A 25,502-nucleotide genomic window follows, 5' to 3' on the forward strand; every position below is an offset into this window, starting at 1 on the left:
CTCTTACCTTTCCCCAAGCATAGGAGAGAGGTGCACCTTTGCAATGAGCATCCTCTTTTGAAGCTTCGATGGTGGAAGCTCTAGGAGTCTCATTGCGAACATTTTTTTTGGGGCAACAACTATAACCATGTCCTTGCTCCCCACACTTAAAACACTTATGGTCCTTGTGAAAAGCTTCAAGATCTTTAGGAGAGAGTTTGTTTTTGCCTTTGTAAACTCCCTTCTCCTTGGATCGATTGTTTTGTAAACTCCCTTCTCCTTGGATTGATTGTTGTTGTTGTTGGAAGTGCCTTGGGAAGAATTTTGGGCATTGGTATTCCCCTTGGCATCACCTTTGTCTTTACTTTCCATGGGCTTGATATTTTGTCTAGCCCCTTGATGGAAGTTAATGCGCGAGGCAACCATGGTATGGTGGATTACTTCACTGATAGAACCAAGCCATTGAGAGTTTACGCATTCGGCCATCTCTTCAGGTAATCCTGCACAAAATTGTTGCTTTTGCTCGGCAAATTCTATCTTTGGAGACAATAGCCTTGAGGTGTAAATCCCAAAACTTGTCTACATACTTGTGGATAGACTCATGAGAGAGAAGCTTCAAGTTGCACCAGTTGGTAAGCACTTTGTCCTTTGCATCGCTTGCAAAGAATTGCTTCATGATGGAAACTCGTAGAGTTTTCCATGTCTTTAGGGGTTCGCCATTGCCATGAAGGCTAGTCCACCATTGACGAGCCGATTTTTGGAAGTGCATAGCTACATGGCATAGATTAGAGGACTTTGTGAAGCCCTCGTCTCCAAAGGCCGCATCAAATTGCTGGATGAAGGCCAACACTTTGTCGATAGCACCAAAGGTGACATCATAGGTGACAAAAGAGATACTCTTTCCTCCATCCTTGAACTTATTTAGCTTTTGTGACCTTCATCATGCAGGGTATGATCTACGATGTCCTCCCCTCTTGTATTCTCTAGGAGAATAGCCATAGCTTTCGTCGGAAGAGGAGGAAGGTGAAGAAGAAGGAGAAGAGGGTGACCTCTTTCTTGCCCTTTTCTTCCTTTGTTTCCTCTCTTCCCTTTCGGAATGACGAGGAGAAGGACTGTGTGTTAATCTTTTCCTCTTGGGAGGAGTTGGCGATCGTCTAGACCGCCATCTTCGTGGAGCCACATCTTCAAAGGAACTTAAAGTTTCATTGCTTTCTTGCTCTTTGGATTCCTCCTCTCGTATCCAGGAGAGAGTCTTCTTTTGGGGGTCTCTTCAAGAGGCCTCCTAAGCTCTCTCTCCTCTTGGAGAGGAAGAGAAATCCCATAAGCGCGAATTTGTTGAGTAACTTCATCTTGCAAAGCAGGGTTTCCCATAGCTTGCTGCAACCTAGTAATGAGATAATTGACAAACATGGGGGCATCATCATTAGCACCTTCATATGCAAAATCAAAGCTATCAATGTTCATTCTACTCTCTTGCTTATTGTCACTCATGTTAATAAAATTTATGTACGTACTTAGTGTATGCTTTGGCAATTCAAAACCTTAGTTGCCACTCCTCTTAGCTTTTGAAAATTGGCTCTTAAGTATCTACACCCACGGCTCAAAGTGGTTAATTATCAAGAGTAGTGGAGTGGGTATAATATTGCAAAGTTGCCAAGGGCTAGCTCCTTTTGGACTTCTTATGGCTCAATAATGGTAAAGCCGTAGGCAAGTCTAAAAAGACTCCATTATTAAGTCCAAAGCTCTTGAGGTGTGCACCATATCCCACATAGTGGGCTCAACAAAATCAATAATAGATCCTAGTCCCACTTATCCTAATATAATTAACAAAATCAACCATTTATAGGCTACTTAAGGAGCTCTCTTCTCAAGCAAGAAAAGAGAAACAAAATGCTCTGATATCAATGTAATGGAATTGGCCTTTTAACTTGAAAGTAGCGGAAATTAGAGAGAGTACTTTTGTGAAATTACTTTGTGAGCATTGCGGGTGAACATAATTGATGGTAGCAACATAAACATAGCATTTAGTTAACTTGGCATGAACAATACTTTTGCAAGAGAGAGAGTTTAGAGAACATGACAACAGTTGAGGACCGGATTTATGTGGAGCCAATCCCTTCTCCAACATGCATTTGTATTATAGTTTCTCCCATCAAGAGAGACTTGTTACAGTACAATCTTTGTGTTCCTTGTGACCTAGGTGATGCAATGAAGATGGAAAGCTTCATGCATCACAAGCATAACATAAACTTTGTGGAAAGCATTAAATATCCCAAGCCTCAATTCCAAGACCTCAAACACCTTCAAAGGTGGAGAGAGCTAGCAGGGAATGAGGGTAGGGAGGAGGAAGAAGAAACATTTCATAGGAGAAAGAATTAGTTCCTCACTTATCATCACTCTTCTTGCTAGCATAGATAATAGTATAGTAATGAGGATAGAGAAGATGGAAAGCTTAAGCATTGAAGCATGGCTCTTTGTTGGATTTGCATTCCATAGCCAAGAGAGTTGGTGTAGGCTCTTAACCTCTCCACTTGCTTGGAGAAGGAGAGGGAGCTCTTGCACTTTGCACAATACACAATGAGTATGTGTGTGTGTGTGTGTGTGTGTGTGGGGGGGGGGGGTATACCCCTCAAGCAGACCCCCTACTTGCTTTGGGCGACCCTCCCCTTGTAGCTCATGCTTGAAGCTCATTGGACCCCTCCAGGCCTAGCCAATCACAAGCAAGAGTCATACCAAGCAACAATGGTAGCCTTGGGACAAGTGTCCCCCTTTCCCCTTTGAGAGAGAGGGATTGATAAATGCTAAAATAGTTAATTAAATCCACGAAATTATCATTGGGCCCCTTGGAAGGCCAGCCAATAGGCTTTCGGCATACCATGAGGGTAACCTAGCTAGGGGCTTGACATGTGTCCTACTTGCCTCTTGGGCAAGGGGTGCCCTTTGGGAGAGAGAGTGGTCAAGAAACCACCCCCCCTTCTTGCACGGCTCTCCCCCTCCTTGTAGGGCTTTGCTTTGACCTTTGTGCCACCTCAAGCCCCTCAACCTTATGCCTAGTTCTCACCACAAGCTTGGCCTTTAAGCCCTTCAAGCTTGGGCTGGGTTCTCACCTCAAGTACATCCCTAGCATCTCAAGCATGACAAGCACCTCAAGCATCTCAATCCTCAAGCACTTCAAGCATCTTCGTCATCAGGCATGACAAGCACCTCAAGCTTGGGCCGGGTTCCCACCTCAAGCACAACCCTAGCTTACCTAAGGTTAAAGGACTTTTAACACTAACTATTGGAGGTCTTCAATGAAGCTAACCCTAAGGTCTTTATGCTCCATTGGTTAGCCTTGCTCTTTGATAGACCATCTCTCATTTGGGCCCCTTTACCATTGGCTCCGTGTTGAGATAGATCTATAAGCACATGTCTATATCCTAATCCTTGTTCCCGTTTATTCTCCCACATTAAATGATTGATTTAATATGAGAAAATCATTTGGGTTGGTTAGATATTAGATTTTATAACAATCTATATTAGGACATATTTGGAGGAGGAAGTGACACATGTGGAATAGTGCTAAAGTGGGCAATGGTAGAGTTGCTGGCAAGTCCTTCCAAGGTGTAGATGATGGAAGAAAATTGGCAAGGAGAAAATTGTAGAAGACGATGACATCCCAAACATGCCATATCTATGGGCAACAATAAAGGAGACCATGTGGCTACACATGGTGGCATTTCTCGTACCGAGGGAGTCGCAACAACCTTGCAACATTTTTGGATATGAAATACTAGCAAGACACAAGCATTTTTTAATACATGGGCAACTTGGAGAGACCCCAAGGTTTGGGATAATCCTAATGAGTTCCTTCTTGGATATCGATATAGATGTGCGAGGACACCATTTTGAGCTCTTACCCTTTGGATCAAATTGGCGTCGTCACCCATGCCAAAACTTAGGCATGCTCAACGTCAACATTATCCTCGCACAATTGCTCCATGCTTTCTCTTGGAGCCCACATGATCTTGAGCATGACATGTTAGAAAAGTTTGCCTTCCTTATCCCCAAGACTAAGCCCCTACTTGCATTTGCTACACCAAGGATCCCAAGAGAATGTTACATGGAATGAATTTGTAAGATCTCTTCTAGCAATTACATACATGAGTTCAATTCCAAGCAATTACATATATGAGTGTTTTCCCTACTCTGGCTCCACTTTCACCTCTGTATTAGATGGAATCTTTGCATATTTTGTCTCCACTTTGATTCCGATCTAATCTTCTAAAACCATTTCCTCATTTTGGACTATAGCGTGCACCAAAATCTGGTAGTGAATTGATACAATCTTGGTGTATCTAAGGGTACATAATAAAAATGAAGTGAAAAAATAAAATCATCCGCATCATCAATGTCCCAGGATGCCCGACATCGAGCGTTGTTCGAGAGAAAGTATTGCATCAGTCGCTATTGTCTATGTCCACCTCTGGGGAGAGAGAGAGAGAGAGAGAGAGAGAGAGAGAGAGAGAGAGAGAGAGAGAGAGAGAGAGAGAGAGAGAGATTGAGAGAGATTTGGAGATAGTTCTCATGATTATAGAAGGCAAGAGATGGGAACTCACAAATAGGTTTGCTGAAAGCATGGAAATGGTGAGCTCAAAGATCGAAGCGAGAGCAATCAAGATGCAACCACGACTCCAACTCAACAATATTGCAAGGTCCATTATCTACATCCAATCCCCCATGCCTATACGTTTGCATGGTGCAACACATAAATGCTACGGGGTAGGGCACGACTTCTGTTTGTTATCATTTTCGGAGAGACCACGGTGCCAACTCTCCACCATACTTTTGTATGACACTTTTGCATGACATGCACTATATAAATAGCATTTTCACTCTGTGAAGCTTCATTGCAAGATGAAATGTTTAACTATTCACATTGGTTTTATGTAGCTTGACACAAACATTGTTCTCCGGCTTGGACAATTGGACGACACCTGTACATGATTATTAGGTCGATAGTGTAGTTTAATTTTTATAGTGTGTTGATGCTTTCTATATTTTTTGAGTTTGTCAAAATGCTTCCTTAAGTTTAGTTTAGCTACATGTTTTTACCAGTATATGCTCAATTTCGATCATCATATCTATATATCAAATAGACACACTCTTCTTTTCTCATAGTTGGGCAACTCAACGTATGTATTGCGGTTTTCAATGCACGTTGTACATGTTTACTTTAATCCCAGGTGGTTGATATCAATCTACATATGTCCTTGTTTGGCAATGCATTTTAGCCCAACATTCTACTCTACAGATCTATTCTTTAGCACGAGGATAACCCTTTATCCCAACGTTTCCTCCTCAGACATGTTTTGCATGATCGACAACCAAGAATACACGTAACTCTCTCTCTCTCTCTCTCTCTCTCTCAGAAATAAGAAAAAAATGATTACACTTGATTTACAGTATGATGGATCCCCGATCTAGATACGAAATGGCCAATATTACTATGCTGAATGGCAATTTGCAAACAACTACCAAAGTAGGTCAAGGAGTAGGGTTTAAGCAAAATGATTAAGCTACAACCCTTTGCTCGATGCAATCAACCCCTTTAGTATCCCTTTGTTGTATAGTCAGCTAGCTCTATGGGACACAACTAGCTTCTTCCCAATGCTCATCAACTCAAGCTGAGCTATTGTTGTTGCCTATCAATTGGTTCTACTCATCCGCTCGTGTTCCACAACCAAAGCCGAGGCAACAACAATTACAACCAACTAAGTACGTAACCAATTGCGCTCCAAAATCTATTAGAACATGTACGACAAAGAGTAGTGCCTTGGTCTCATTGCTCAAGCAGTTGTAGAGAAAGCGTGAAATTGGTCCATTTTACAGATAGCTATAGAGACAACCAATCATCATATATGCAATTACTTTTAAAAAATTCACCAATGCACTTTGTACTTGTTTACTTTAGTGCTAGATGCTTGATGTCAAACTGCATATGTCCTGTAATGTTCTATAGCACTGCCCACCAAGCAAGACTAGCTAATAAATTTGAAGCAAAGATTATGGTGAAAATGTGATAACCCATGCTCTCATCTTGAGGGCATGTCCAAAACGTGATCATTGCAATCAAATTCATGAGAGGATTGTTAGTCTCCGGATTTGTGGAGAAAGAATGGCAATTCCAAGTGTAGCCTACCCAGTTAGTAATATCATCTACCTAGGCTACTGCCTTTTGGTCCGAACTCTGAAGGACGAGTTGGTAATTAACGACGAGCACGTCATAATTTCAGTTGCACATCGACAAAGGCTCCGTCTTGCTGTGTGTCTCACGCTCGTTTTGGCCAAGGAGTCCATCGTAGAGAAGGTATACAGCTGCCATGGAGCGGGAGGAGACAGGGGGAAAGTTGAGGCGAATGCGCAGTTTTGATGAGAAGTCTAGACAGCAATGCTGGCAGAATGCAGACGTGGTTGCGGGGCGCCACCCTGAGCGCTGGCGCAAGGACCCGGCTGGTAATATAGTCTGTCGCCTCTTCACCAATTGCAGCGGCTGTCTGTGTCATCAATACGACCACGTCGTTCCATTCTCCAAAGGTATTATACTCCGTCTCAGCTTCTTCTACCGTTCAGTAGCTTGGGCTAGACTCTTGTTTGCTGGGCTGTCAAGCCTTGCGAGTCCAGTCGAGAGTTGAGATTGGCAGTGTTTTGAGAGTGATTGTGTACAGCAGTCAAAGCCAAAATCTTAGACCATATTCTCAATTCAAATCAGTAACCCATTGAATACTCTTTTGCTGCTTCCACAAACATGTTCAGAGCCCTATTGATGTGTTCAAACTCATTAAGCTGAGATTCTATGCTTTCCCTAATTTTTTTCTACCATGTATGCTTGAGTTCTTGCAGAAGTATACGGAAATTCACAGCATGCTTGATTGGTTCAAATTGAAGCTCAAATGAATACTTGCCAGTATTAGGGTTGATGAACTGTGCCAAAAGAAATGATTTTGATGTAGATAAATTTTAAAGGAAAGTGATAAGACCCTTTATTAATCCATAATCACTTGTTCTAAAATTGCTTTTTAATCCTTAGTTCTATTAAGAAGCTAGAATTGTAAACGGGTTGATGTGTTATTTCATTGAAGCATTGTTGCCCCCATGTGTAACATGAAGACACAGCGCTTATTGCAATTTCAATCTATATGCACAGGTGGAGAGTCAGATGCAAAGAACTGTCAGATACTTCAATCTCGGGTCAATCTTTACAAGAGTAACAAAGAACATTTGGGAAAGGAGGAACTTGAGCAATTTTCTTGTCATCTAAAATTCACAGGTTAGTTGTGTTTCTGATTGAGATTGTTAACCATAAGCTCACTTGTTTGTTAGTTCACATTGTCATACAACAAGCAGCAACAAGGACCTTCTATGGAATTAACATCTGTGAGAGGTGGTTTTTTTCCGGGGTGTTTTGGGGGGGGGGGGGGGGGGGGGACCTATGTACAGTCATCAAGTGAACGCACGATTTCAAGATTCCAGCGATATGAGCTTGCTAGAGAGAGATAAAGAATACAGACTCAATCAAACCCATAACGGTAAGGAGCAACCCGTAAAAGAAGGCAAGATCACCACAAATGAAAGACGAAAGGCTTTCCTATACTTAATGGGCACTCATTAATGTTATTGTTTGTAGTTGTGCTTTTTCCCTGGCAGTGTGTAATATGCTATTTCTAGCACACTATTTGCAACTCAAGTCCATGGACCACGTTGTAACAAACTTGGATACTCCAAGCCAAGAATCTACCAGAACACTTGTGAGAAAACTGAAAGAACTGAACAAAACTGAGAGAGAGGCGACACAACTGGCGACTGGTCACAAAGAGTGGTGCCCCTTTCGGTATTTCTTTGTTATTAATGCTTCACAAAGTACAATGTCCAAGGGTCCTCTTTTTAGCATCGTTCCCAAGCTAACCTGCCTGAGACTGAGGCCCTTGCAATCACTTTATAGGCCCGGGCCTTCCAAACGCAAAGTACATGAAAAACTTCAAGTCTAAAAGCATCTGGATTCCAAAAGCTAGCGCTAGAGATGCCAGCGCAATTTGCGAAAATCCATGCGGTCTGCCACGTTAGCAGCGTAAAACGCAGGTATCCGTGCAGTTGCCATGTCATCAGTCTTCCACACAATTCTTTTAAATCCTGTCTCCTTTAGGCCCCGTCAGACAGGGTCCCATAAGTTGGTAGCCCCGTCAGACAGGGTCCCATAAGTTGGTAGCCCCGTTAGACAGGATCCCATAAGTTGGTAGGAGCTGAACTTCTAAAATTAGGCCACTCGGCAAGACTTGAAAGTTTGTAAAACTTCTTTTGCATCTTTCGCTAGGGATTTGACCCCCCTCTTTGTCCAAAGTCCGTCCTTTAGGTCCTGCCACATCATCACTTTGTGACTATCCCCTCTTGAAAGAATTGTAATTTCCCTCGATTATGCCTGCAAAAACAGACATAGGACACAAAACTAGTTCAATAGACACTGACTCTAAGTATCGACGTACTAAACGACACATATTTAGTAATACACGAAGACAACAATCAGCGAACATTCACATCATTATCCTTGCCAAGATTTTAGGTGAGAATCATGATTATTGTACCGTATTTAGCAATCACATCCAGACCGCACTGATCTCTAGCGGATGTCTTGATTAACTAAATCTTGTTACTATCATATCCACATCACTCCTCAGTTGAACAAGACTGAAATACTGCAGTCATTTTGTCTTTCAAACACGCACTCAAACACTACACACATGAGAGAGCACATATAACAGATTCTTTGTAGGAACTCATTTCAAAGTACTTCTTTCCATAAAGTCATAAAGTAGAATACTGTGAGCCTGTCAGTATCCCTGAAATCACAAAAGAAATCAATGACTTTATTCCATTAGGGTAATCTGTGACAAAGGAGCGGAGTAACTCCCGTCTTGTGCAATCCGACCAGACAAGATTCAACTTGTTGATCATCGGTAACTCTCAGAATAGTCGAAGCTAGACCACAAAAGCTTCAAGGTAAAGCTCTAAAATCCGAGGAGTATCTGCTAGGTCTTCCTCCATCCATTTCGCATCCAATGTTAGGATAGTTCTTAAATTTGACTCGGCGAATCAGCTTACCTTTCACTTTCCTTTCCCTGTGGGCTAGGATTTGTGTTGGAATAAGAATCTCCTCTGTGTCTTTCACCTCAGGTGGCTCCTCTGGCTCCTTGTTCACTGACACCTCACCTTTGAAAGGTCTTAATAGACTCACATGAAATGCATTGTGAATCTTCCAAGTATCTGGTAACTTCAATCTGAAGGATACATCATTTATCTTCTCTTGAATCTGGAAAGGGCCATAGTACCGCATGCTCACCTTTGGAAAAAGTCGCTCCTTATCCTTTCGTTTCCGTAGTCGTGCCTTCTCAAATCGTAAAAGCACCCAATCATCTTCCTTCAACTGTAAGTCACGTCGATGCTTGTTCGCCGCCTTCTTATGCTATGCTTGAGACTTCTGGAGAGCCTTGTGCACCTTAGCAAAAGCAGTGTCGAGATCCTGAACGTACTGATCTGCTTCAAAAAGCTTATCCTTGGTGCTTAGAATAGGTGGAACCTTCTTACCACCCTCGATAATCTCAAATGGCGCCTTCCCCATAGACGTATGTACTGTGTTGTTATAGGCAAACTCCACCAAAGGCAAATACTTCAGCCTTTTGATCATAGATATATGACTTTAACAAGTCCAAAACCACTGAATTTGCTATCTTCGATTGCCCATCTGTCTGTGGGTGGAAAGAGGATGAGAATTGTAACCGTGTACTAATATTCTCCTAGATTTCCCTTCAAAACAAACTGGTAAAACGGGGATCTCTATCTGATTCTATAGACTCAGGCATACCATGTAGTCAAAAAATCTGTGAGATAAACAATTTAGCTAAATGATCGGGCTTAACTGTCTTCTTGACCTGTCTCCGGAACAAAATGAGTCTGTTTGCTAAATCTGTTGATGACTGTCCATGTAATGTGCAGCGGCAATGAATGATGGTGTATGCTAAGGATGAGTGCCCAGTGTGTACTCAAGTTTCCTTTTATTGAAGGGGAGAGAGAGCCCCCCTTTACTTCATGAGAGTTGTGTAAAAGACCAAAACAAGAGAATGCAAACTATGAGTGTGTGTGTGTGTGAGAGAGAGAGAGAGAGAGAGACACCAGATGGGGTCCCAAACCCCCCTCCAAGGGTCCCCCTCTCTATTGCTAGAGAGGTATTCGCTTTAGATTGCACAAATCTAGTACAATGGTTTTAGATGCTGAGATGCTTGACGATTGTTGTGCAGGATGCTTGGTACTACGAGGCTAAATGCTGGATCTGGAAAACGCTAATGATAGTGACGGTTGAAATCCAAAAACGTTAATGATAACCGAGGATTTTGCGACTACGACGAGGCTATGGATAGGCTGAATACTGCATTTTCTGATGCTAAAATGCTGATGAGTGCTGCTGAATTGCTGATGCTAAAACGTTGGCTGGCTGATGTTGAAAACGCTGGCTGAATTCTAGAAATGCTGAGGGTACTGCTGATGCTGCGGATCCTGCGGGTACTAACCCCTTCTTCTCTTGCTTCTTGCTCTTCTCTAGCGTCCAAGGGGCTGCATATATCTCTCCAAATTTCTGGGTCGAGCAGCCTATAGATCAGCCCCAAAGTCACGTATTAGTTAAGTGCACTACAAGTGGTGGCTCACACGCGGTAAAAGGTGGTTCGTATGCTGTGAATGCTTATGCTTGGGTGCTAAATGCTTATGCTAGGGTACTAATGGCTTGTGCAATGAGAGGGTATGGAAGTGCTTGGACATGCACATCCTGCGTACAGGCTCACAAGGGTGCCAGAACACTTCCTAGGGTGACCTAAACCCTATAAGTAGGAGTTACAGCTTGTCCACATGCACATAGGGTTAGATGTGCATGTGACATCCTCCATGTTCAAGGTGAGGTATTGGTACCGAGTTGTATGGCTTCCGTATAGTCCGTCAACAACTCTTCGCTAGTCCACTCTGCTGCGTGAAGGAGAGGAGCAGAGGACAGACACGACGAAGAAGTGACTCCATGCGTGATGTTTAACGGACTCTCCACTAACATTTGCCACAAAGCCATGCCATAAGCTCTCGAGTCCCATGATACTTGAACTTCAAGAAGGTCTGCAATGCTTGCTTCTTTGTGCCGCGCCAAAGTGATGCAGAATAATCTGCCTCGATTTCATGTCTTCAACTTTGTCCCCTATCTCGGGGTCATCTTCTTTAAAATTCTTCAAGAATCTCCTCTGGGGGATTTCCTTGAAACCACTTCAAGCACAATATAATAGACACATCTATTACTTGTCGAGTGACTGGAAAACGACTACGCTTCCTAAATGACGGTGGATGGAATGGAGATGAAAACTGTGACGGAGTGCCGAACCTTTCAACAAGTAAATGCCAAAAATGCAATATAAACTTGACTTTTCGACTGAAACCGCAAACCACAAAGGGAATATCAATGCTTTATGGACAAACATACTAGTGCTTTTGCTGTGACTGGGTTTTGCCAAGGAATGTGTCACAAAGTGATGACGTGGCGGACAGCAGAAACCCTAATTTCTGCCAGAAACCCTAATTTCAAGAAATCGCAGAGGTTGATTTTTTTTAAAAAAAAAAATAAAAAAAGAGAAAAGACTCTCTAAGAGAGAGAGAACTGATGCTTTTTATTTTAAAAGCTTTTGGGGCTCTGCTTTTGGGCATCCCTTGTAACCTTTAAATTAGTGGTGAGGGCCTCACTTCTCAGAGCATTTGGACGCAGAGTCTGAGAGTGAAACCCTAACCGCTCTCTTGTACTTTGATGATTGATTAATACAAAAAGAAATACCGAAAGGGGCGCCAGTCTTTGGGGCCAGTATCTCTAGGCACGGAACTCCGCCGGGCCAGTGCAAATCTATTGTGATCTGTGAATTGTTTTGAAGTGGTTATTTGGTGCTGTCGCGGTTGATTCTTGACTTGCAGTGTCCAAGTCTGTTACAGTGGTATCAGAGCACGGCCGATTTCTCTTCTACGGGAAATCCGATCCCCGAATTTTTTTTTCCGCGGCACCTATGGCTTCAGGCAATGATCAGTCGACTCCCTTTGCATCTGGAGATGCGGGCTGGGATCACAACGAAGATTCAGACAGAGAGTATGGCCCGCCTCGGCCTACTTAGGCGGAGCAAAGAGAGATGGAGCGTCGTCAATTGATTGGCGATGCAACAAAGATGATGCTCAATTTTGCCAAGGACCCGAAGATTGCAAAATATATGCCTCTTTGGAAGGTACAGATGGAGTGGCAAAGAACCACAACACCACTCCCGAAACCCGCTCTCAAGAAACCTTCTGCCTCCAAGAAATATACGGAGAAGGAACTAGAGACCGTGGTTGATGCACGGATTGCTCAGCTTTTCGACGTGCAAAAGAAAGGCAAAAAGCACGGCAAAAAGCAAAAGAAAAGCGCTGACTTCCCGGGATATTTGGGTCGTCAATCGACTTTTGACAAGGCAAAGAAACAGAAGAAGCGTTTTCGATTTGAAGGAGTACCCAGTTCTTCTTCTTCTTCTTCTTCTTCTGACAGTTCTTCTAGCTCTTTAGATTCGAGCGAAGAAGACAGAAAGGGTAAAAAGCAAAGCAAGAAACAAAGCTTCGGAAAGGGCAAGAAAAAGGCAAAGAAGGCTACATCTCGCCCAGAGACTGACAGTTCTATTGAGGACTCGTCTACAGACAGCTCAGATTCCGATGACGGAAAGTTTTATGCGATTAAGAAGATTTTTTTTACAAAGCCAACCAATATGACTTTCTCGAAGATAAAAGCAAGAAAGTCCGAGAGTCTAAGGAAGGTGGCCACTCGATCAAGTTTGATACTTTTTCAGGATACTCAGATGCTTCGAAGGCTTTGTCTTTTATACAACAGTTTGACATCGCTTTCGCGGGAGGACGCTATTCAGAGCACTCCAAGATTCGGAGAGCTGCCTCTTACTTTAAGGGGAATGCTCGTACTTGGTGGTCCACGCTTCTTTTAAACAAGACTGCGCCAGTTAAATGGCTGAAATTTAAGAGGCTTTTTATTTCTTCTTGGTTGACTCAAGAGTTTGAGCGAGATATACGAGCTGCTTGGAACCATCTTCGGATGACCAAGAAAGATACAATCAATGCTTATTGTGAAAGATTCTGGAGCTCTATTCTACCCGCCTCTTCATTCAAGAAGATCTCGTTCAGAGAACAGATTGAGCGGTTTACCTTGGGTCTACCTACAGAGATCCGAGATCACTGCTTGGAACAGAAGTCAGCTTCTATTCCGGAGCTGATGAGTCATGCGATGCGGGGCTTTGCCATTCACTCTAGCAGTCTGACCTACCCCACAGATGAGGCCATGACACAACGAGCCGAACAGACTTCTGGGAATGAAGTAGAAAGAAACAGAGCAACCCAGAGAAAAATGATGCACGACCCAAGCTTACTCATGAGGAGAGAGCTCGCTTCATCAGAGAGGGGAAGTGCTTTGGATGCGGGGAACATGGATATATCTCCGCGAAGTGCTCTAAAAAGGCACAGAAAGAACAAAATGATAAGAACGACGACAGGCCTGAGAGTTCGAGAGCAGCTGAGGAATGTGGCAGAAAAGACAGATAGAAAAGCAGAACTGGTACCACATGGCGTGGGACCTGCACCGAATCTAATGATGAAAGTACAAACTTTGCCGCTTTTGGGGCAAAGTGAAGGATCAGGAAGCTCTTTTGAAGGAGCCAAGGCCAACTTCTTTTCACTTGGAATTGGCGGCTCAATTTGGAATTACGCCCGACAGACTGACGCCACAGGCAGAGGTAGTTTGACTGGCACCCGGATTGGATATTGCCATTACACCGAGCATTGGCAAACTTTGTTTGCAATGACAGGGGTGTTCAGGGCAAGCGAGTGACGTTCTACTCAGGATCCCTTGGTACCACAAGAACTACCCCGTGGTTGACTATCGGGCCGAGAAAGCGACTTTGATAAATGAAGGGCTTAGAGATTGTACTTGATGAACTTCAGTTTCTTACTCATTCTTTTGGAAGAGAACTGAACGATGGATAAAGGTTGAATATGTTTTGACCTGATCAAAAGAACGCCAAGATTTTTCTCCACACTCATGCCGATTGTTTTTCAGAGGGCCTGAAGATCAAACCATTGATATGATACCTGGAAGCACGCCACCGAATCGGCCACCTTTCCGTGCGAGCCGAGTACAGAATGAAAAGATTATGAACCCAGTGAAAGACCTCTTGGAAAAGGGTCTTGTCCAACCTAGTACTTCACCGTATTGCTCTCCAGTGTTGTTGGTTTTGAAGAAAGACGGATCTTGGAGAATGTGCATCGATTATAGCACTCTCAACAAAATCACCATCAAAAACAGATTTCCGATTCCTAGGATCGATGATATACTCGACAAGTTACAGGGATCCTCGTGCTTTAGCAGGATTGATTAGAAGAGTGGATATCATCAGATCAGGATAGCGCCAGGAGATGTCTACAAGACTCCTTTTCGGACGACTTTTGGGTTATTTGAGTTTTTAGTGATGCCTTTTGGCTTAACCAATGCTCCTGCGACATTTAACCAGATGATGGACAGGATTTTTCGAGAGTACAGGCTATTTGTTGGCACTTTCTTTGACGACATCATTGTTTTCTCCAAGAATGAGGCAGAACAAAGAGATCATCTGCTTCAAATCTTTCAGGCATTACGAGATCACACGTTAGTGATTAATGCAAAGAAAAGTGAATTTTTCCTACCAAAGATACATTTTTTGGGACACATTGTGTCAGCAACAGGAGTGCAAATGGACCCGGCCAAGATAGAGACTATCCGTGATTGGCCCGATTTGAGGAATGTCCATGAAGTTAGAAGCTTCTTGGGACTGTGTTCGTACTACAGGCGGTTCATACGAAAGTTTGCAGAGGTTGCTTCCCCTCTGCATACCTTGACACAGAAAGGAGTACCTTTTTCGTGGTGACCCATAGAGGTGACTGCCTTTCGGACATTGAAAGAGAAATTGACTACATGACCAGATTTGACTTTGCCAGACTTGCAGAAGTCATTTGAAGTATTTTGTGATGCTTGTGGTCGTAGTCTGGGTGCGGTCTTGATGCAAGAAGGCCATGTCATAGCTTACGAGAGCCGTTTGTTCTCTAGGCCGAAGATGACAGCACAGATCTATGAGAAAGAGCTTTTGGCGGTTATCCATGCTCTTACTCAGTGGCGGCATTACCTACTCGGAGCGGATTTTACTGTCTTTACAGACCATCAGAGTTTGCGCTACTTCTTGTCACAGAAGCAGCTTTCGGAAAAGCAGATGCGGTGGGCGAACATCTTGTCACAGTTCCACTTCTAGATTGTCCATGTGCAGGGACAGAAGAATGTGGTGGCAGATGCTTTGTCTCGGAAATCGTTGGTTCTGGCTATTTCTGCGATACATCATAGGAGCTTCGAGGATATGGTCGATCAGTATGCCACAGATACAGATTTTGCAGATATTTTCACACGGATACGGGATGGGGAGAGAGTAGCGGGATACTCCCTTCGGGAAGGCTACTTGATGAGAAAGACTATGTTGTGCGTTACACAGCCGTTGAGGGATAAGGTTATGACTGAATGCCACTGTCCACCTTTTACGGGTCATCGCGGCATTGCTACCACCATGAAAGGGGTAGAGAGATACTTCTTTTGGCCGTGACTCAAGAAGGATGTGGAAGAGCTTGTGCGCAGTTGCTTGGTATGCTAGAAGGTCAAGTTTGACAGGCATAAGGCACAGGGATTGTTACAGCTTTTACCCATACCCACCCACCCCTGGGAAAGTATTGCAATGGATTTCATTTTTGATCTCCCAAGAAAACAGAATGATCACGATGATTTTCCGATTACATGGCACGTCTGAGACGATTGTCTCCGACAGAGACCCCAGATTTATGAGTTAGTTTTGGAAGGCAATTTGGGAGAACATTGGCACGCGGTTGCAGTTCTCGTCGTCGTTCCACTTGCAGACTGACGGGCAATTTGAGATTGCCAATTCAGTGATTTTAGATCTATTGAAGTCTTGTATCTCGGATCAGAAGACTCAATGGGAAAAGAACTTACCTTTGGTGGAATTTGCCTACAATAACACGATACACTCTTCGACGGGGAAGACGCCATGTGAGATTGTTGAAAGTGCTGCGAAGGTTCCATCCTTCCTGAGCACGAAAGATTAGATATTGGAAGCGGATGAATATTCGCGAGATTTGGATACGGCTTTTACCAAGGTTCGCGAGACTTTGCAGAAGTCTCAAGAACGATAGAAAAAGGCAGCGGATCGCCATCGTCGCGACTTGAAATTGAAGGAGGATGATTGGGTGCTCTTACTTTTGAGAAGGCACGCCTAAGAAAGAAAAAGGGAAAGGAGAGGCTTTTTCCAAAGCTTAGTATGTGATACTACGGACCTTTCCAGATTACTGAAAAGATAAATGATGTCTCCTTCCGATTGAACCTGCCAGATACTTGGAGGATTCATAATGCATTGCATGTGAGTCTCTTGAACCCTGTTAAGGGTGATGTGCCTGATGATGGGGAGCCTGATGAGCAACCCGAAGTGGAAGAAAACGAGGAGATCCTTGTTCCTGAACAGATTTTGGCACATAACGATACGAAGAAAGGTAAAGTCCGAAGGCGGTTCTCGGTTTAGTTCAAGAACTTTCCTGCATTTGATGCGAAGTAGATGGAGGAGGAGGACTTAGCAGATACTCCTCGGATTGTGAAACTTTACCTCGATGTTTTGGTTTAGCATAGTCTATTCCAAACGGAACTCAAAAACTCAGCTTGGCCGAAGATCTGGTGCAGTAAGATGCACAAGAGGGGAGTTACTCCGCTCCTTTGTCAACAGATGCCTCGATTTTGATACTAAAGTCATTGATGTCTCTATGAGCTTCAGGGATATTGAGAGCTGACAGTATTCTGCCGGATGACTTTATGAAATGGAATTCCTGATAATGATACTGATTTGTTCTTGACTTCTTGTGAGTGCAGGAAATGATAGCCGAAATGACTGCAGCATTTTGGTCTGATTGATCTCGAATAGACATGGTTGCAATAGGGGTTAGTCAATCAGACATCGATGAGGTCCCGATTGGACCTATATGTGATTGCTAGCTACGTTGCCGATAAATCATGGTCTAAGATCCGAATGAATGTTGAATGTCATGTGATGTCCTGTGATGTCTGGTGATGTCGTGTGATGTGACTGTCGATTTTGTACATGTGCTAGATGTGTGTTCCTAGTACGTAGGTACTAACAGTCAGTGTCTGCCAAGACGGTTTATGGCTTTTGTCGATTTTGCAGGCGTAATCGCGGTCGATTACAATGCTTTCAAGAGGGGGGTATGTCACAAAGTGATGACGTGGCGGACAGCAGAAACCCTAATTTCTGCCAAAAACCCTAATTTCCGGAAATCGCGGAGGTTCAATTTTTTTATTTTTTATTTGAAAATGATGAGCGACGCGAATTTTGCTTTTTTTTTTTTATAAAAAAAGAGAAAAGACTCTCTAAGAGAGAGAGAACTGATGCTTTTTATTTTAAAAGCTTTTGGGGCTCTGCTTTTGGGCATCCCTTGTAACCTTTAAATTAGTGGTGAGGGCCTCACTTGTCAGAGCATCTGGACGCAGAGTTTGAGAGTGAAACCCTAACCGCTTTCTTGTACTTTGATGATTGATTAATACAAAAAAAAATACCGAAAGAGGCGCCAGTCTTTGGGGCCAATATCTCCAGGCACGGAACTCCGCCGGGCCAGTGCAAATCTATTGTGATCTGTGAATTGTTTTGAAGTGGTTATTTGGTGCTGTCGCGGTTGATTCTTGACTTGCAGTGTCCAAGTCTGTTACAGAATGAGATGCAAAACTGATTGAAATCGTGGAACATTCTCTTTTCCTTGAATGCAAACTTTCTACCTTTCCTAGATTGATGTTCATGCTTCTGTGCTCATCCCTGAGTGAATCATGTGCATCGTGCAATATAGCTTTCCTAAAAAAGGTAATGTACAAAGACGGTGACAGAAATACAAGAGACCGTCACGAATGAAAGACTCCGACAATACATACTAACTTTTCATGTGAACAAAAGATACTTCCTGAATGGGTATTGTGGACCTTGACTTGAGATCCAAGATCAGTCCTGCGTGGCTGATCGTATCTGCAATTGGGTTAGCTTTACTAGGAACACAATCAATCAAACCACCAAATTACTCACAAGATTGGAACCATCTAGCTTGATGGTCACTCCAAGGTGTACTTGTTATAGATTGGAGCAACTTGAAGGCTTGATGATCCTTACATGTAAGGTGCAACGGAAGTCAATGTTGAACTTTGCTCAAGATGAGTGCTCCGAACTGTGCTCAAGGTTCCTTTTTCTTAGGGAAGGGAGAGCCTTCTGTTCTTTAATGAGAGAGTGCAAGTGATCACAAACAAAGTGAATAGACACTGTGCGTGAAGGTGCTGAGACTGAGAGATAAAGAGAGAAGAGAATACAACACCAGGGAGTTGTCAAACTCTCCTCCGAAGGCCCCTCTCTCGATGGCGAGAGAGGTCTATGCTATTGATTGCACAATCTGGTACAAGACACTGATGCAAACTTGGAAAGCTACTATGCAATGAGCGGATACGACAACGACGATGACGACTTGAATTTGTATCTTTTGCTGTACAAGATGCCGACAGAAAACGCTGATCTTGCTGAGTCTTTTTTACTGAATTTCTGCTGCTTCAAAACGCCACTTGCTGCTCTCTTAATCAATGCTAAAAACGCTAATTGCTGCTGCCTGGAAACGCTGATTATGGCTGTAAAAAACTCTGGGTAATGCTATCTATAGGCGCTGTCCTGCTGGTTCTGAAAATGCTGATTATGGCCTGCTTGGAAACGCTGTTGCAGGGCTGAAAGGATCGCTGCTGCACAATGCTGAAATCGCCAAAGGCAGGGCTGAAAATGCTGATGTTTCTTGGTGGAAAAACGCCAGCCTACGGGGGGGAATCTTGCTTGAGAGAGAGAGGGATGAACCTGCAACACTTGTGCGTGTGTTCTTCTTGCTCTTCTGCCAAATTAGCCTAGTCCTACGTTTGCTTATATATAACTTTAGCAAAATTGCCCTACCCAGTTCCCAACAAAAGTCACTTAAAATAATAAGTGAAAAATGTCAAAAATAGGGAAAATAGGTTCTGTGCACTGGAAAATGCTCCTGATGGATTTTGATGGTAATGCTGATGATCATGCTGTGTGCAACCAAAGGACATGCATCTACTCTAAGTGCCTGGGCATGCACGGTCTGCAACCAGACTCACAAAAGTGCCAGAACACTTCTAAGCTAGACTGACTGGACTGATTGAAACCTTGTCATGCTGTAGCTTGTCCACGAACATAGAGGGTTGGATGTGTCACGTGACATCCCCTCCTTTTTAAAGTGAGGTACTGGTACCGAGCTCCATGGCTTCCTTGTAGTCTGCCAACAACTCTTGGGTAATCCTTCAAAAACTCTTCATCTATCCACACTGCTTCGTGGGTTCCACGATCTTTGAACTTCAAAAAGTATTGTCTCACTTGCTTCTTTGAACCATATCGAAACCGATGCAACAACACTTGCTCTGGCTCCATGACTTCAGCTTCATCGATGATCTCTGTTTCTGAAATGTCCTTTGGAGACGTTTCAACCAAGAAACATGGAAAATGTTGTGCATTGACCATGAGTTAGGCAATTGCAATTTCATCGAAACCTCATTTATCTTTTTAATGACTGGAAATGGACCATACATTCAAAAAGACAACTTGGGACACTTCTTTCCAACTTGCTTTAGATGTTGCTTCATGATTCTTAAATACACCCAATCCCCTTCCTTGATTGAAACATCCTGACGATGCTTATTAGCCTGCCGTGAATAAGATTCCTGAGCCTTGCTTAGACGAAGCTTCACACTCTCAGAAATCTCATCCAATGACTGACTTTCAGCATTGGCATCAGGCATTTGATTGACCGAGCAAGTCAAAAGTGACTGGAACGGACGGCCAAAAGCTGCCTCGGAGTTCAATGACAGAGGAAAAAGTCATTCAAAATAGCCTGAACTAATGGGAGATAGAGCTCCCAATGAGACTACTGATCATGCACATATGACTTTAAAACATCAAAAGCCAACTGATTGTAAATCTCTGTCTGACCATCTGGCTGTGGATGAAAAGCCGATGAAAAATTCAACTTAGTGCCAAAATTTTCAAAGAGTGTGCGTCAAAAATTGGACGCGAACTTAACATCCCTATTTGCAACAATCGATTTTGGCAAACCACAGAGGGGGTACCAATGCTTTATGAATAACCGTGCTACATCTTGTGGTGTGACTGTGGCTTTACAAGGAATTAACATGTTAGGTGCAGCGGAATGAATGTTTGAACTTTGCTCAAGATGAGTGCTTCGAACTGTGCTTAAGGTTCCTTTTGTTCTTATGGAAGGGAGAGCCTTCCGTTCTTAATGAGGGAGTGCAATGATCACAAACAAAGTGAATGGACACTGTGCGTGCAAGTATATGAGACTGAGAGATAGAGAGAGAAGAGAATACGACACCAGAGACGTTGTAAAACCCTCCTCCGAAGGCCCGACTCTCGTTGGCGAGAGTGGTACTATTGATTGCACAAATTGGTACAAAGTGGATGCATGTGACTGATGCAAATCTAGGCTAGATCGATGACGACGACGGGGATGGCGAGACCGATCTAAGGGCTGAATTCTGTTGTTCTTGTACTGCTGTCCAAAAATGCTGCTGGCTGAATTCTGCTACTGCTGAAAACGCTATGGAAAACGCAGGTATGTCGGTCCTTACTGCTGAAAATCTGCTGGTCTTTAGGGCTGAAATCTGCTGGTCTTTATGGCTGAATTCTGTCGGTGCTTATCTGCTGAAAAACGCCAACAAAAAGGGGGGCGACTTGGGTCTAGAAAACGCTAGGGCTGTGGGTCTTCTTGCGGTGGAGCCTTGAGGAAAAACACTAGGGCTAGGGCTATGCGATGCTGATGAAAAACGCTAGAGAAGTCTTTGCTTGGAGGAGAAAACGCCACCAAGGGTTCTTGCTGAGAAGTTACCTGTTGAGCGGTGGTGCTCCTGCTGCCTCTTCTGCCAATTAGTACTAGCCTAGGTTTGCTTATATACAAACTTACTCAATTTGCCCTACCTACTTTCCAACAAAAGTCACTTAAAAATAATAAGTGAAAAATGTCAAAAATAGGTTAAATACACTGGAAAATTCCCCTGAAGGATTCTGATGGGAATGCTTATGATCATGTTGTGTGCAACCAGAGGATATGCATCTACACTAAGTGACTGGACATGCACGGTTTGCGAACAGACTCACAAAAGTGCCAGAACACTTGCTAATCTAGACTGACTGGACTGACTGAACCCTTGTCATACTGTAGCTTGTCCACGGACACATAGGGTTAGATGTGTCACGTGACATCCCCTCCTTTTCAAAGTGAGGTACTGGTACCGAATTGTATGGCATCGAGGGAGATCGCCAATAGCATCCGCAATCCTGGAAGGGACTCTTCATCGGCCCACTCTGATGTGTGGGTCTTGCGGTACTTGAACTTCATAAAGGTCTGCAACGCTTGCTTCTTTGGGCCGTACCGAAAACGACACAAAGTCTTTTGTGGCTACTTCAATGCTTCAACTTGGTCTAGAGTCATGCTTCTTTCTTCAAGAATCTCCATGGCTGAAAATTCCTGAAACCACTTCCAACGCAAAAACATAAACATACCCATTCCATGTAAAGTGACTGGAAAAAATCTCGTCTTCCTCAAAGACTGTGCATGCAATGCAAATGAACCAATAGACGGAGTGCCAAACCGGTCACCACACACACGCAAACAATGTGATCGAATCTTGCCTTGCTGATCTAAATCAATCAACTGTGGCAGGAAATGCCCATGCTGGGTGCTCATACTTTCATGTGCTCTTTCTACGACCGTGTCGTGCCAAGGAAGAGACATGGAATGTGACTTCCTTGAATGCTTACTTTTCAGCTTTTCATGAACAATCCGCATACATTCGTGCTCATTCATGAGTGAAACGTGCTCAACGTCCAATGTCATGCCTAGTAAAAGGGATCACATAAACACGCTGACTAAAGTACAGGAAACGATCACGAATGAAACACTCGTACAATGCGTGCTGACAAATCATTCGAACACATAGTACTTCTTGTAAGGGTTCTTTGGACCTAGGCTCGAGAGCCAAGATCGGTTCTTCCTGAAGGGGTTCTTTGGACCTCGACTCGAAAGCCAAGATCGGGTCTTCGTGATTGATCGTCTCTGCAATGAGGTTAGCTTCACTAGAGAAAGTATCAACAAACCCATCATCCTTCTTGTGAACAATCACATCTTCTTCATGCAACTCATCTTGCTTGTGAGAAATCACATCTTGATCATGCAAATCATCATGCTCATCATTATCATCCAGATCATCATGCTTATCATTGTCATTCAAATCATCATGCAAATCCTGTGTGTCATGCTTGGGAGAAGAAGAGACTGAGAGAGTCTTCGTCTCCTGAATCTCTTGCATCTGTGCCTACACTTGAGAAAAGAGTCGCAAGAACTCTTTCATTTGTTGGTCGCTCTTTTCTTTTCTTGCGATCAAATTTGGCTTGACTTTCTTTTTCTTCCAAGTCGTATTGACGCTTTATGGCTGCCATTTCTTCTTCGTAGGCCTTTCTGTCTGATTCTCTTTCTGCTTTTCGTGCTTCGCGGTCTAACTTCATGTCCATCACCATCTTGTCGAAAGCCTCCATAGGAGTTAGTGCAATCCTTGAGGTAGATTGGGAAGGGGGAGGGTCAGAAAAACCTCCAGGTGGGGAAAATTCTTCTTCGCCTCTCTCATGCTCAGCACTTCCAAGCAAAGTAGCCATTCCGCTTCGAGTGATGACCATCCACTGAAGTCGTGGGTTCTTGTGGTCTTGGGTTCTTAAGTTCACGAGGAACTTGGGTTTTTGCGGGTCTTGGGTTTTTGGGTTCTTGAGGGTCTTGAGGTTCTTCTTTCGCTTGCAATCTCTTTTCGAGAAGGATTTTCTCTTTACCCGAGTTCTGCTCTTCTCCGCGGGCGCACCCCTGGGCGGCCTTGCGCTCACACCAAGGTTGCTTTTTCCCACCTCACGTTGATTGGCCGGCCGCTAAGTGCACGGTCCACTCTCAATGAGTGAAAAGAGGCACAAGGGGAGGCTGGACAAGCCCTTCTTTCCTGGGATTCCTGTCACTCTTCAAAAACACGTTCAGGAATCGACACGCCCAAGTGAACTTGGGTTCGTGTGACCGCAACATTCTTGCGATTCTTGTGGTTCTTTCCTTGAGTGATACAGAACACTACCAAAGCTCTGATACCAATGTTAGGTGCAGCGGAATGAATGTTTGAACTTTGCTCAAGATGAGTGCTCCGAATTGTGCTCAAGGTTCCTTTTGTTCTTATGGAAGGGAGAGCCTTCCGTTCTTAATGAGGGAGTGCAATGATCACAAACAAAGTGAATGGACACTGTGCGTGCAAGTGTATGAGACTGAGAGATAGAGAGAGAAGAGAATACGACGACACAAGAGACGTTGTAAAACCCTCCTCCGAAGGCCCCACTCTCGTCGTCGAGAGTGGTCTACTATTGATTGCACAAACTGGTACAAAGTGGATGCATGTGACTGATGCAAATCTAGGCTAGATCGATGATGACGACGGGGATGGCGAGAACGATCTAAGGGCTGAATTTTGCTGTTCTTGTACTGCTGTCCAAAAACACTGCTGGCTGAATTCTGCTACTGCTGAAAACGCTATGGACAACGCAGGTTTGCTGGCCCTTACTGCTGAAAATCTGCTGGTCTTTATGGCTGAATTTTGTCGGTGCTTATCTGCTGAAAAACGCCATCAAAAAGGGGGGCGATTTGGGTCTAGAAAACGCTAGGGCTGTGGGTCTTCTTGCGGTGGAGCCTTGATGAAAAACGCTAGGGCTAGGGCTATGCGATGCTGATGAAAAACGCTAGAGAAGTCTTTGCTTGGAGGAGAAAACGCCACCAAGGGTTCTTGCTGAGAAGTTGCCTGTTGAGCGATGGTGCTCCTTCTGCCTCTTTTGCCAATTAGTACTAGCCTAGGTTTGCTTATATACAAACTTACTCAATTTGCCCTACCTACTTTCCAACAAAAGTCACTTAAAAATAATATTTGAAAAATGTCAAAAATAGGGAAAATAGGTTAAATGCATTGGAAAATTCTCCTGAAGGATTCTGATGGGAATGCTTATGATCATGTTGTGTGCAACCAGAGGATATGCATCTACACTAAGTGACTGGACATGCACGGTCTGCGAACAGACTCACAAAAGTGCCAGAACACTTGCTAATCTAGATTGACTGGACTGACTAAATCCTTGTCGTGCTGTACCTTGTCCACGGACACATAGGGTTGGATGTGTCACGTGACACAACATGCAAAACTTGCTAAAAAACGGTCAACAATAAACATTGAGTGTTCCTTGAATGCAAACTTGGTGGAAGGTTAGTCACAAAATCCATGGAAATATCTTGAAAGGGTCCATCGGGAATAGGCAGCGGAAGCAAGAGGCCTTGCTACTTACCCCGAGGAGCTTTTACCTTTTGACATATAGTGCACTGTGTGACATAATGAAACACATCTTTGCGCATTTTAGGCCAAATAAAGAATCTTTCTGTTTTTTCCAAAGTGGTGTTCATTTCCCTGTGCCCACCCATGAGAGAATCATGTGCATCATGCAATATGGTTGGCCTGAGAGAGGGCATTACACATAAACGTTGACGAAAATACAAGAAACCATCACGAATGAGATAGTTGCTTGGTCCTTGGGAAGCAAGAGCCTGCAACCATTGATTACCAAACTTGGAATTCGTATACTGATTCTTCATGCGGTCGAAAGACACACCCTGAATAGAAAATGTGGACCTTGACTCAAGAGCCAAAGTCTGTCCTTAGCGACTCAACGCATCTGCAAACAGGGTTAGCTTTTCCAGGCACATACTCAATCAAACCTCCAAATTGCTCAAAAAATTGTGACCACCGTGCCTGGCGATCACTCCAATGTGCACTAGGCATAGACTGAAGCCACTTGAGGGCTTGATGATTTGTGCGAACTGTAAACTCTCTACCATACAGAAAATGCTTCCAATGCTTAAAAGAGTGAATGACAGACAAAAGTTCTTTATCATAAACTGAATAGTTCTTTTCATCACTATTGAGCTTCCGGCTAAGGAAAGCTACAGGACGACCATGCTGCTGAAGCACAGCGTCTATGGCGACATTGCTCGCATCCGTCCATACCTCAAAGGGGTCATCCCAAGAGGCAAGGATAAGACACGGTGCTTCTGTCACCGCAACCTTGAGAGCTACGAAAGCCTCAATGGCTGCTTCGGGCAAGTCTACTCGCTGACGGCGAGTCTTT

The 25,502-nt window shown here is 43.7% G+C and overlaps 1 protein-coding gene across 1 annotated transcript in view; it reads left to right on the forward strand.

Moving 5' to 3' along the window:
- The first annotated feature begins 6,180 nt into the window (after positions 1–6,180).
- LOC147421600 (uncharacterized) overlaps positions 6,181–25,502 on the forward strand; it is a 78,256-nt gene continuing 58,934 nt past the window's right edge. Inside the window, exons 1-2 of the mRNA XM_086503103.1 lie at positions 6,181–6,555; positions 7,166–7,288. Of these exons, the coding sequence (XP_086359229.1) occupies positions 6,342–6,555; positions 7,166–7,288 (337 nt within the window). The 5' untranslated portion in view covers positions 6,181–6,341. The remainder of the gene's footprint in view (positions 6,556–7,165; positions 7,289–25,502) is intronic.

This window comes from Adiantum capillus-veneris, chromosome 27, assembly GCF_014529385.1.
Source record: "Adiantum capillus-veneris isolate H3 chromosome 27, ASM1452938v2, whole genome shotgun sequence".
Taxonomy (NCBI): Eukaryota; Viridiplantae; Streptophyta; class Polypodiopsida; order Polypodiales; family Pteridaceae; genus Adiantum; species Adiantum capillus-veneris.